Source organism: Aureococcus anophagefferens (assembly GCF_000186865.1).
Source record: "Aureococcus anophagefferens unplaced genomic scaffold AURANscaffold_54, whole genome shotgun sequence".
NCBI classification, from domain to species: Eukaryota; class Pelagophyceae; order Pelagomonadales; family Pelagomonadaceae; genus Aureococcus; species Aureococcus anophagefferens.
Window position 1 is genome coordinate 65248 of NW_008705607.1, and position 12534 is coordinate 77781.

The 12534-nt window shown below is 70.7% G+C and overlaps 5 protein-coding genes across 5 annotated transcripts; 3 read left to right on the forward strand and 2 right to left on the reverse strand.

Moving 5' to 3' along the window:
• Window positions 1-882: 882 nt before the first annotated feature.
• On the forward strand, window positions 883-1539 carry AURANDRAFT_5081 (hypothetical protein; the record flags this gene model as incomplete). Its single annotated transcript, XM_009043429.1, has 1 exon — window positions 883-1539. A coding segment is annotated over one exon (657 nt), but the record flags the coding sequence as incomplete, so codon positions are not given.
• Window positions 1540-2084: 545 nt separating this feature from the next.
• Window positions 2085-3443, reverse strand: AURANDRAFT_33803 (hypothetical protein; the record flags this gene model as incomplete). The annotated part of the gene is made up of 1 exon (XM_009043452.1): window positions 2085-3443. One exon carries the CDS (start codon window positions 3441-3443, stop codon window positions 2085-2087), a length of 1359 nt encoding a protein of 452 aa, XP_009041700.1.
• A 119-nt stretch (window positions 3444-3562) lies between these two features.
• On the forward strand, window positions 3563-5038 carry AURANDRAFT_33807 (hypothetical protein; the record flags this gene model as incomplete). The annotated part of the gene is made up of 1 exon (XM_009043430.1): window positions 3563-5038. The coding sequence occupies one exon, from the start codon at window positions 3563-3565 to the stop codon at window positions 5036-5038; it is 1476 nt and encodes a 491-aa protein (XP_009041678.1).
• Window positions 5039-8288: 3250 nt separating this feature from the next.
• Window positions 8289-9062, reverse strand: AURANDRAFT_33753 (hypothetical protein; the record flags this gene model as incomplete). Its single annotated transcript, XM_009043451.1, has 1 exon — window positions 8289-9062. One exon carries the CDS (start codon window positions 9060-9062, stop codon window positions 8289-8291), a length of 774 nt encoding a protein of 257 aa, XP_009041699.1.
• A 1042-nt stretch (window positions 9063-10104) lies between these two features.
• On the forward strand, window positions 10105-12534 carry AURANDRAFT_456 (hypothetical protein; the record flags this gene model as incomplete). Its single annotated transcript, XM_009043422.1, has 1 exon — window positions 10105-12534. A coding segment is annotated over one exon (2430 nt), but the record flags the coding sequence as incomplete, so codon positions are not given.

Consider the following 12534-nt stretch of genomic DNA (forward strand, 5'->3'; position numbering starts at 1 on the left):
GTCGCGCTGCCGCCGACGTTCGAGACGAAGATCGGCGTGCCCTGCACGGGCGACGAGACCGTGGGCGAGCTGTTGGACGAGGTGCTCAAGAAGCTCGCGGCGCGCAACGCCAAGCCGCCGCCGCCCTTCCCCGCGGGCGGCGGCGGCGACGCGGCCGCGGCGCCGCCGCCGCCGCCGCCGCCGGCCAAGGTCACGGCGACGCGCGACGACTGCGTGCTCAAGGTCGCGGGCAAGCGGTCCTACCTCGCGCTCCTCGACGCGCCCCTCATCGCGTCGGCGGACGTTGTCTTCGCGCTGCGCGACTCCGTGAAGCCCGTGCCGACCGTCGGCGTCGTCCTCGAGGCGAATCTCCTCCCCGAGGAGACCGCGGAGCTCGCGAAGGCGCGGGCCCGCCTGGGCGCGGCCTTCGACCTCGAGCGGCCCCTGGGCTCCAACGAGATGGCCCAGGCGCTGCGCGAGAAGCCGCCGAACGTCGCCAAGCTCGAGCAGCTGCCCGACGCGACGCTGGAGACGTACGTGCCGCAATTGGTCCAGGCGCTCAAGCGGCCCGAGGGCGCCGAGGCCGTGGCCAAGTTCCTCCTCGCGCGGGCGCTCATGAACCCGCCCTACGTCGGCGCCTCCGTCTTCTGGGCCCTGCGCAGCGAGATGTCCAAGGGCGGCCGGTGCGCGGCGAAGCACGGCGCGGTCCTCGCGGCCTACTTGGGCGCGTGCGGCCCGTCGGCGCGGTCCGAGCTCGAGAAGCAGGTCGTGCTCGACAAGATTTTACGGAACATCACGGCGGCGGCGGCGGACATGGACGACAAGTCGCAGCGCACGTCCTTCGCGCAGCGCGAGCTCCGGCGCCTCTCGCGGGCCGGCGAGTTGCCCGCGGGCATGGACCTGCCCTGCATGCCGGGCAAGCGCGTGGGCCGCATCTGCCCGGACAAGTGCCGCGTGCTCAGCTCCAAGGCCGCGCCCATGCTCCTCATCTTCGACGACGCGGAGTTCGGCGTCCGCGACGGGCCGGGCCAGCCGAAGCAGCTCGCCATCTTCAAGACGCGCGACGACCTGCGCCAGGACGCGGCCATGCTCCAGTCCATGCGCCAGATGGACGCGCTGTGGCTCAACGCGGGCCACGAGTGCTGGCTCCGCACCTACACCGTCGCCGCGACGGACGTCGACGTCGGCTGGATCGAGGTCGTCCGCGGCGCCAAGGAGACCGCGGAGATCCAGTCCGTCTGGGGCTCGGGCGCCATGGGCGCCTTCCAGAACAACACGCTCAACTCCTACCTCGTGGAGCACAACGACGACCCGAAGATGTACCAGGGCGCGCAGGAGCGGTTCTGCGCGTCGTGCGCCGCGTGCTGCGTCTCGACGTACGTTTTGGGCATCGCGGACCGGCACAACGGCAACATCATGCTGAGCACGGACGGGCGGCTCTTCCACATCGACTTTGGGCACGTCCTGGGCCACTTCAAGAAGATCAAGGGCACGGGCATCAAGCGCGAGAAGACGAAGTTGGTATTGACGCCGGAGATGATGTTCGTCATCAACGAGGGCGACTCCGTGAACATGAACGACAGCTTCGCGACGCAGTGCGCGACGCTCATGAACGTGCTCAAGGACCAGGGCAACGTGGCCCTGCTCCTCCAGACGCTCAAGGAGCTCGTGCCCGCGGAGCTCCCGGAGCTCGACGAGGAGTCGATCATGTGGCTGCCCGAAGTTTTACTAAAAGGCGAGAACGACCTGCGCCAGGAGCTGTCCAACGGCCTCAACGACTGGGTGCGCCGCCTCGACAACGCGAACCACAACCGCATCCACCAGGGCGGCCCGCCGAGCGGCTCGAAGCCCAAGCCGCTCGGCCAGGACCACCGCCGCGCGTCGACGGTCATGGAGGCGCAGATCGAGGTCGAGGAGCTCCGCAAGCTGCTGAGCGCGTCCGAGGCGAAGAACGCGGAGCTCGAGCGCGAGCTCGCGGCGCTGAAGCTCGCGAAGACCTCGAACTTCCTCGCGAGGCACGCCAAGGGCGGCGCCTAGGGCCCCCGCGGCCGCCGGCGCCCAAAAGTCGCGCGCCCCGCCGCCCCCAAGTTTTGCTACAGTCCACGCTACGTCTTCTGGGCCGCGAGGGCCTCGGCGAGGCAGTCGACGAACGCGCGGACGTCGGCGAAGCCGTTGTAGAGCGGCGCGGGCGCGACGCGGATGACATTGGGCCGGCGCAGGTCGACGAAGACGTTGCGCTTCCGGAGCTCGGCGAAGACGGCGTCGACGTCCGTCGGCGGCGCGAAGAGGAGCGAGAGCTGCGCGCCGCGGCGCGCCGGGTCGCGCGGCGTGACCTGGTCGTGGCTCCCCGGCGGGAGCAGTTGCGCGAGCAGCACCTCGAGGTAGCCCGTGAGCGCGAGGGACTTGGCCCGGAGCTTCGCCATGGTCGCCGCGTCGTGGAGCGCGTAGGCCTCCTTGAGCGCGACCATGGGCAGCGTCGGCGGGTTGCTGAGCTGGAGGCCCGGCGCGCCCGCGCGGAACTCGGGCTCCCGGGCCATGCGGAAGCGGCTCGACCGCTCGTTGCCCCACCAGCCCCGCAGGGCGCCGTCGAGGGCCCGCGTGTCGTGCTTGTCGTGGACGAACGCGCCCGCGAGCGCGCCCGGCCCGGAGTTGAGGTACTTGTAGGAGCACCAGCACGCGAAGTCGACGCCGTCGGCGTGGAGGGCCAGGGGCACGTTGCCCGCGGCGTGGGCGCAGTCGAGGCCCAGCACAGCGCCGGCGCCGTGGGCCGCGTCGGCCAGCGCCTTCGCGTCGTACCATTCGCCGCTGTAGTACTGCAGCGCGCCGACCAGGACGACGCAGCAGCGGTCCCCGAGCTCCGCGACCGCCGCGGCGAAGTCGGCGCCGTGGGGCACGCGCACGATGCACGCCGCCGGGTCGCGGCCGTGGTGCCGCACGACGGACTGGACCGCGTACTCGTCCGAGGGGAACGCCATGTCCTCGACGACTATCACCTCGCGCGCGCCGTCCGGCCGGTAGAAGGCGCCGAGCAGCAGGTGCAGGTTCACGGTGAGCGAGTTCATGATGACGACCTCGCCCGGCTCCGCGCCGACGAGGCGCGCCGCCTCGGCCTCGGCCAAATCCTCGATCGTCCACCACGCGACGCCCGGATTCGGCTTCCCGGGCTCGTCCTCGAAGTGGCCCTCGACGCCGAGCGCCGCCCAGCGGTCGAGGTCCGCGAGCACGGCTTGCTTCGTCGACGCGGGCTGGAGGCCCAGCGAGTTCCCGCAGAGGTAGACGCTCGGCCGCCCGGCGGCGTCGGCCGCCGGAAAGAGGAACTTGTCGCGGAAGGGCCGCAGCTCGTCGGCGGCGTCGGCTTTCGCCGGGAAGTCGGGCGACGCGACGGTCGTGCCCAGGGACGTCGCGTGCGCCTCGACGGCGGCGAAGCACGGCAGCGCGCGCGCGCTCGCGGTCACGGACGCCATGCTGCGGTAATATTCGGCGAGCTTTTTGCTTGAAGCCACCAGCACAGGCGCAGAGCGGTGCTTCGACCGTCGCGCGCTGCCGGCGCAGACCACACGCGCACACCCGCCTGCAACAAAACATGGGCCTCTTCGCTTCGAAGCCCGCGCCCTACGCCGACGGCGAGACGTCCATCACCATCGTCGGCGCCGGCCTCGTCGGCAGCCTGCTCGCGGTGGTGCTGCGGAGCAAGGGCTACGACGTGCGCATCTTCGAGCGCTACGGCGACATCCGCGCCATCCCGAGCGTCGGCCGGTCCATCAACCTCGTCGCGACGGTGCGGGGCTTGCGGGCGCTGCGCGCGCTTCCGCCGGACGTCTGCGAGAGGCTCCTACAACTCGGCACCAAGGTCACGGGCCGCGTCATCCACACGACGGACGGCGAGGCCTTGTTCCAGCGCTACGGCAAGGACGACAGCGAGTTCAACTACAGCATCTCGCGCTACGAGCTCAACAAGTTCCTCCTCTCGGAGGCGGAGCGGGCGGGCGCGGAGATCCGCTTCGGCCACCGGCTCGTCGGCGTGGACCCGGAGGGCGTCACGCTGACCTTCGACAAGGGCGACGGCGCCTTCGACGTGACGTGCCTCGGCCCCGTGCTCGCCTGCGACGGCGGCGGCAGCGGCGTGCGGAAGGCGCTCGGCGACGTCGCGACGGAGGCGCTCCTCGACAGCGGCTACAAGGAGATGCTCTTCCCCAAGGGCACGTCCCTGGAGACGCACGGCCTCCACATCTGGCCCCGGGGCACGCACTTCCTCATGGCCCTCGCGAACCTCGACGGGTCCTTCACGGGGACGATCTACATGGTCAACGAGGGCGACGGCGCGACGTTCGCGAGTTTGGAAAACGGCGGCGTCGAGGCCGCGGAGAAGTTCCTCGAGGAGGCGTACGGGGACGCGCTCGCGCACCTCGGCGGCGCGAAGCGCGCCGCGGAGCAGCTCGTGAAGAACCCGCGGGGCATTTTAGGCACCGTGCGGACGAAGACGTGGGCGTTCGGGGGCAAATTGGCGCTCGTCGGCGACGCGGCGCACGCGATCGTGCCCTTCTTCGGCCAGGGCATGAACTGCGGCTTCGAGGACGTCGACGTGCTCTGCGCGCTGCTCGAGGCCAAGGCGCCGCCGGGGTCGGCGGCCCCGGATTTCGCGGGCGCGTTCGCGGAGTACGAGGCAAAACGCAAGCGAAACGCGAACGCGATCGCGGACATGGCGCTGGAGAACTACGTCGAGATGATGGACCGGACGGGGGACCCGGACTTCCGCAAGGCCAAGGCCGTCGAGAACGCGCTCGAGAACTCGGCGCTCGGGTCGCGGTTCCGGAGCCGCTACGCGATGGTCTGCTACGGCGGCGGCCGCCAGCCGGGCGGCGTCCAGTACGACGACGCGCTCCAGCTCGGCAAGGTCCAGTGGGACATCGTCTGCGAGCTCGCGGCGGGTTTGGATGATCCGGAAAACGCCGCGGAGCACCTCGACGAGGCCAAGGCCGCGGCGCTCCTCGACTCGAAGCTCGCGCCGCTCCAGGCCGAGCTCGGCGTCGACCTGTCGACGATCTCGCACCACGCCTAGGGGTCTGTTCTAACTCGCGCTCGTTCGGTTCTTGTCATCGAGGGGGGTCGAAGGGGAAGCGGTCCCCGGGCTTGAGGTTCGGCGGGATGGTCACCGCGACGGCGCGCCCGTCGGGGAGCGTGTACGAGACGACGGAGCCGGGCCCCGCGCCCGCGGGGACCTGCAGCGTCGTGGCGGGGACCATCTCCTGCTCGGGCGGCTGCACGTCGACGACCTGGGCCGCGGGCGGCGCGGCGCATGCCCCGACGACGACGGGGTTCGCGCCGGGCACGCCGACGACGTGGCCCACGACGTCGCGGCTCATCTGCGGCGCGGCCGGCGCCGCGAGCCGCGTCCCCGCCGCGAGCTCCTGGAGCGTCGGCGCGGGGACGGATTCTATCGTCGGCAGCGACGGGTCATGCGGCGTGAACCGCAGGTCGTCCATCGACGGGAGCTGCACGAGAAGCATCGTCGGCGGCGGATCCGGCACCTGCACCTGGAAGGCGACCGAATAGCCCGTCGGCGAACCACTTGGGCTCGCGCGCGCTCTCGGCGCCTGCTGGATCCCGTGCGGGAAGGCGACCTGGAGCCGCGCGCCGGGCGCGGTCCCGGGCGGCACGGGCGCCCGCGCGCAGCGCGCGTCCGCCGGACCGAGCGGCAGCGTCTCCCAGACGTACGTCGGCTCCGGCGGCGGCGGCGCTGGTCCCCCGAACACTCCCTTGAGGCGCGCGGCCGTCGTCGGCGGGGGCGGGGGCACCTCGCGTCGCACGATCGCCGTCGCCGGCGGCGGCCAGGAGAACTCGATGCAGGTCCCTTCCCAGGGAATATCGTGCGCCCCCATGCCTCCGTTTCGGTGTCCCCGCCGGTCGGCGACGCCTTCTTGCTCTTCGACGTGGACCACGGAGATGGCGTCCGTCGCCGCCGCCGCCTCGAGCGAGACGCCGTGCGCGGCGAACGCCGGCGCGTGCCGCAGGCAGACGGCGTTCGCGAGCTCGATCCAGGCCCCCCGCCGTCCGTCGCCGAGGCACGTCCTGTGCGACCCAGAGACGAGCGGGCAAACGTAGCACGGGCAGCCCAGCGTCGCCGCGAGGACGCACTCTTTCGGGGCGAGCCCCACGGACGGGAGGCGGAGGAGGTCGCCCACGAGCGCGTCCCAGCTCCGCGCCCACGCCCCGGGCCGCCAGAGTCATCGGCACAGATTTCTGCGACCAGACGTTGCCGTTGGGCTCCGTCTCGGCCGTCAGCCAGCACTGGTTCGCCACGGTATCGATGTACACCTTGCAGCCCTTGGCGTCCTCCAGAGTTTCGGGGATCGCCGGCGTACAGCTGCTGGTGATCGGTTTTCGACGGATGGGCATGGTATGAAGGACGACGGCGCGGGTTTTGGGGATGAACGACGGCGCGGGTCGGGTGATGGGCAGCAGATGGACGACGGCGCGGGAGGGCAGCCGAATGGACGACGCGCAGGAAGGATGGTGAAGGCAAAAGTTTGAGAGGAGGCGCAAACCACCGTGCACGTGTCGGCGCGGCTCACGCTGGAGAGCCTCCGAGGCGAGACCAGTCAGGATCAGATCGACGATGCTGCGCTGGAGCTTGTGTTCTGCCCTCGCGGCCGTCGCCGCCCTTCACGCCTCGGTGCGTACGCCAGCGTTCATCGCGCGCTCCGGGCCGCGCGCCGTGCGAGGTCGCGCGGGCCCAGCGCCGTCGCGCCGCACCGCTCCGCTCCTAGGTCGACGCCTTTGGCGCGCGGCCGTCGCGGCTGTCGGCGCCCGCGCGACCAACGCAGCGAACGACGACGCTGCGCATGGGCTTCTTCGACAACGCGTTCAAAAACGAGGACATGGGGGCGGCGAAGCCCGCGGGAGGCGCGCAGAAGAAGACGGTCGAGGTGAAGGTCCTCGGCAAGCCCATGCAGGCCCTGCCCGGCCAGCGGCTCAAGGACGTCGTCCGAGCGTCCCGCGCGCCCATCTCGTGCGGCCCGCCGCGTCCCGACCGCGTCGAGCGGCCCCTCCCGAGCGCCGCCCGCGCCGCAGGTTCAATTGCGAGAACGGCAAGTGCGGCACGTGCGAGAGAAAAGTCAACGGGCGCAAGACGCGCCTGTGCGTCACGTCGGTGCCGCAGGGCGGCTGCGCGATCACGAAGATGTAGGGCGGGTGTATATAAGCATATTGTTGGAGTCGGCGGCTGCCGGGTTGCCCGCGCGCGCCCGGAGGGTCGCGCTTTGGGACGCAGCTGGTGGCGATTCTTTCTGCGCGTTTTTGTGCGGGCCCCAGGGACCGATCGTGGACCACGGCGCGGCGCTGGTTAACCCCTTGCTGGCGTCGGCGCAGCGTGGCTCAACATCGGCTCGGTAGGAACCTGTTGTTGACGTCCGGAGTCACTCAGTCAGCCAGAAGCTGACATGGACGCAATTAAAGCCCTCCTAATCGCGGCTCTCACCGTCTCGGTAAGCAACCCGACCACCTCGGCAGCTCCGTTCCATCCCCAGCAACCCTCCTGCCGATTTTCAACCGCTTCGATCCATCACTCGCGACGCTTAGGTGCAAGGTTTCGTGCCGCACTCCTCGCCGCTGGCCGTGCGCGCGGCGGCGCCGTCGACGCGCTCGACGTCGGCGCTGTCGATGGGATTCTTCGACAATGCCTTTAAGAACGAAGACCTGGGCAAGAAGCCCGACGCCGGCGGCGTCGCGAAGAAGAAGGCGCGCCGCCGCGTCGAGTCGACGTCCCGCCGCGCCGCGCGCGCCGGTTCGAGAGAACGCCGACGACGCCGGAGAGAACGGCGACGTCCCGCCGCGCCGCACGCGCCGGTTCGAGAGAACGCCGACGCCGGAGGGAACGGCGCGCGATGCGTCCTTCATCGGCGATCCGCGTCGAGTCGACGTCCCGCCGCGCCGCGCGCGCCGGTTCGAGAGAGCGCCGACGACGCCGGAGGGAACGGCGGCGCGGTGCGTGACACCCATTCCCGCGCAGACCGTCGAGGTCAAGGTCCTCGGCAAGCCCATGCAGGCGATGCCCGGCCAGCGGCTCAAGGACATCGTCCGCGCGTCCCGCGCGCCCATCAGGCGCGCCGAGCCGCGTCTTGGCCGCGCACTATCACGCACCCCGACGCACACCATTCACAGGTTCAACTGCGAGAACGGCCAGTGCGGCACGTGCGAGCAGAAGGTGAACGGGCGAAAAACGCGGATCTGCGTCACCGCGGTCCCCGCGGGCGGCTGCCAGATCACGAAGCTCTAGGGCGCCGCGTAACGAGCCTCGACCGAAAAATTAATTACCGCGCCCGCCGCGACGCCCAGTCGTAGACGGAGAGCGCGACGGCCTGGCCGCACGCGGTCCGCGCGAGCGTCGGGCCGCAGCCGCGGTAGAAGCCGAGGATGCCGTTGGCGGCGTAGATCTCCAGGAACGCCGCGCGGGCGCTGGAAAAGGCCGGCCGGTCCAGGGGCTGCGTCATCATGACCGTCTTGACGCGGTCCACGGGCAGCGTGCTCACGTAGAACGCCAAACCCGACGCGGCGCCGACGAGCGCCGTCGGCAGGCGCCGCTCCGTGCCGGCGACGTAGACGCTGTAGAGGAGCGCGTAGCCCGGCACGTCGCGGCAGACGAGCGGCAGCCAGCCCGCGTAGAACGCCGCGACGCCGCGCGCCTCGAGCAACAGCTTCGCCGTCGCGAGGGGCCCGAGGTAGTGGCCCGGCCCGGAGGCGACCTGGACCTGGAGCCGGCTCTTGAGCACGTCCTGGGGGCAGCTGATCGCCGTGTTGAGCCCGCCCGCGGCCGCGCCCGCGAGGGCGACGCTGCCGGTCTTTTCCCGGAAGGCCTCGAAGAGCGCGAAGAGCGACGCCTTGACGCCGCTGTAGGTCGCGAGCCGCGGCGTCACGCCCTGGAAGAAGGCCCGCGTGCCCTCGGCGGCGTAGGTGTGGCGGACGAGCGCCGCCGGGCCGAGGAAGGCGTCGAAGGCCAGGGCCCGCGACTGCAGGCGCACCTTGATCGTGTCGAAGGGCTGCTCGGCCAGCACCTGGCAGAAGCCGGACAGCGCGCCCGCGGACATCGTCGCTTGCGTCGCCGTGGCCATGGCGGCGGCGCGGCGCGGGCGATGCGCGGCGGCGCGGCGCGGGCGATGCGCGCCGCGACGCTGCCACACGCCGTGGAAGTGTGTTACCACAGGCGTGTGAGCCGATGTTGGCGATCGCACTGCTATTGCCAGCAGCCCATGGTGCACCTCGGCCTTTTTGAAGAATAGAATACGCGATGTCGACGGGCATCCAGAACGAGGAGCTGTCGCTGCCCCTGACGGCGTCGACGGCGCGGAAGCAGGAGCCCCGCGACGACGCGCGGCGGCTCCACCTCCTGCTCCTGCTCGTCGTCTGCCTGCTCTGCACGCTCAACGTCACGCTCGCGGGGCTCTGCGTCCACGGCTACGCGGCGCTCAAGCACATGAGCGGCGAGATGGAGCGCGTGAAGACGACGACGTCGAGCGCGCTGGACCAGATGCACTTCCTCAGCAACTCGACGAGGAGCCTGCTCCGCGTCACGGGAGACATGCACGTCGCGATCAAGAACACGACGCAGTCCCTCCTCACGGCGGACAGACACGCGCACAACATCGTCGACAACACCTACACCATGTGCAACATCCTATCCGTGGGCACGGAGAAGGAGAAGGCCTGCCACAACGACCTCGGCTACCGCGCCGTCGAGGACTGACGCGCGCGACCGTAGGACGAGGCGGAGTCTCGGGGAGGAGTGTTGCTCTCTCGTCGCCCGGGGAGGGCGCGTAGCCGCCCGGGGAGGGGCGGGGCGGGGCGTGGCGGGGCGCGCGGTCGCGCCGCGGGGACCCCCTCGGCCGCGGCCCCGCGGCCGCCGACGGCCGACGTTGAGTTCGGCACCTTTGTCACATCGTATCTTTATCGTTATCGGGGCAGCGCTGGGCGGCGGCGGCACACCTCGCACACCTCGCGTCGGCCCGTCGGCTCTCTTCGGGCCCCATGGCGGCCATGGCGGTGACGTTCACGAGCGACGGCCGCCAGTCGACGAAGGCGCGGCGCGTCGGCGCGCTGACGAAGGACGGCGACGGGAGCCCGCCGGCGTCGGTGCCGTCGACGTACACGAGCGACAGCAAGAAGGAGGCGCTGTGCCTCGAGTACGTGCGCCACTTCCGCGAGAAGTTCACGGCGCTCTTCCCGGACCGGCGCGAGCTCTTCCTCATGCCCCGCAACGAGTGGGGGCTGCCCAAGTTCGTGTGCACGACGCTGCGGCCGACGCTGCTGCCGTACCGCGAGATCTACGACTTCGGCACGCTGGCCCACTTCGTGGCCAACTACCTCCACTACGAGCCCCTCGAGTCGCCCAACGAGTACCCGGAAGTGCTGCCGTCGCCGACGCAGGTCCTCGACTGGAAGGTCGGCGACTGCTTCGACTTCGCGGTGCTCCTCTGCTCCTACCTCCTGGGCGCGGGCTACGACGCCTACGTCGTCTATGGGTATGCCCCGTCCTGGATCTGCCTCCGGGACCAGAGCGACACGATCGTGCCCATCTTGGAGCGCGAGGCCGAGGAGGCGGCGAAGGCCGCCGTCGCGCAGGAGGCCAAGGCCAAGGAGGTGGGCGACGGCGCGCCGCCGACCTACGAGGCGAAGCCGCGGGGCGTGCCGACGAGCCGCTACGTCGCCCAGCAGGAGGCGGAGCGCAAGGCCGCCGAGGCCAAGGCCGCGGCCGCGAACGACGACGACCTCGAGGCCGACGCGGCCGCGAAGCCCCGCGCGGAGGCGCCCGAGCCGCCGAAGCAGCTCCACGCCTGGGTCATGATCCGGGGCTTCAAGCGCGACGTCCAGTCCACGGTCTACGTCGAGCCGACGACGGGCCGCGCGTTCTCGCCCGAGGCCGCGCCGTACCGCGGCGTCGAAGCGGTTTGGAACGCGAAGAACTACTGGGTCAACATGCAGGGCACGGACGTGCCCGTCGGCGATTTAGATTTCGACCTGGTGAACTCGGATCTGTGGGAGTACGTCTTCATCGACCCCGCGAGCCAGGCGGGCGGCTCTGGCGCGCGCGCGGAGGACGACATGTACACGGAGAACGCGGACGGCATGGACGGTTTGGGGGGCGCGGCGTCCCTCGACGGCGACGAGGACGACGGCAACCTGCTCGACATCCCGCCGAGCTGGGTCGCGAAGCTCGCGGTGAGCCGCGGCGACTTCGCCTTGCGATACCCGCCCGACGGCCAGCGGACGACGCTGTACCACAAGGCCAAGCTCGAGCTCTTCGCGGAGAACCACCACGACCAGGGCATGACCGTGCGCCTGTTGATCTACAAGGACGCCGCGCGGACCGTCGTGAAAGAGTGCCGCGAGACGTTCCTGAATCGCCGCGACAAGCTCAGCCACCGCGTGCGCTTCCCGTTGGAGGGCAAGCTCATCGAGGAGTTCCTGCCCGGCCGCGTCTTCAGCCTGCGCCAGCTCGTCGAGTACACGGGCCGGCGCCGCGAGCTCTACTTCTACGTGACCGCGCGCCAGGACGGTTTGGTGTGCCGCGAGGACGACATCGGCCACAAGATCATCGAGCGCTTCGAGGGGCGGCCGGACCAGCTCGTCTACCGGTCCGTGTCCGTGAAGCAGGACCGCGTCACGGGGTCGAACAAGCCCCAGTACACCTTACCCGGCGGCGAGTCGGCCGGCGAGCTCATCGTCCAGAAGATGACGCAAAAGTTCGTGCGCAACGCCGCCCGCAAGGCCGACGAGGACGTGCAGAAGCGCACGTTCTACGTCCAGGAGGGCCGCATCCGCACGCAGTTCCACTACGACGACCTCCGCATCACGCGTTCCACGCGCGTGCACACGAAGGAGCGGCACGCGGGCGCGAACGCCGCGTCCGCGTCCGGCGCGCAGGCCGCGTCCGGCGGCGACGCCCGCGGCGGCGGCGCCGCGGCGGGCGGCGGCGGCGACGGCGACGCCGAGTCCATGCAGCTCGTGCTCGCCGCGGAGCGCGACTGCCTCACGGAGGTCCGGCGGTCGCAGCTCGAGATGCTCGAGCTCCTCAAGCTGCGCCGCCGCGAGGAAACCAGTGTCGTCGTCGACCGGCCCATCTTCGAGACGGCGCGCGAGCGCCGCGTCGAGGAGAAGACGGAGCAGGCCGCCGTCGAGAGCCAGGACGCGATCGACCGGCTCCAGGTCGACTACCTCACGCCCTTCCTCCAGAACGTCAACGACCTCAACGCCATTAGCTACGAGGAGGCCCAGCGCGCCCGCGACTCCTGCCTCAAGTCCCTCAAGGAGCGCCTCATCGAGCGCGCGAACATCATCATGACGCGCCTCAACGACGAGAACGCGAAGCTCGCGAAGAAGCAGGCCACGTTCCAGCGCAACCAGCGCGACAACGACCCCAGCGCCGAGGAGGACTTCGAGCGCTTCTGCTCCGAGGCCATGTTCCGGATACAGATCCTCGAGCAGCGCCTCGCGTCCCACGAGGAGACCGCGCTCAAGAAGTTCCAGGACCTCGACGAGAAGCTCTGCGCCGACCCCCGCCTC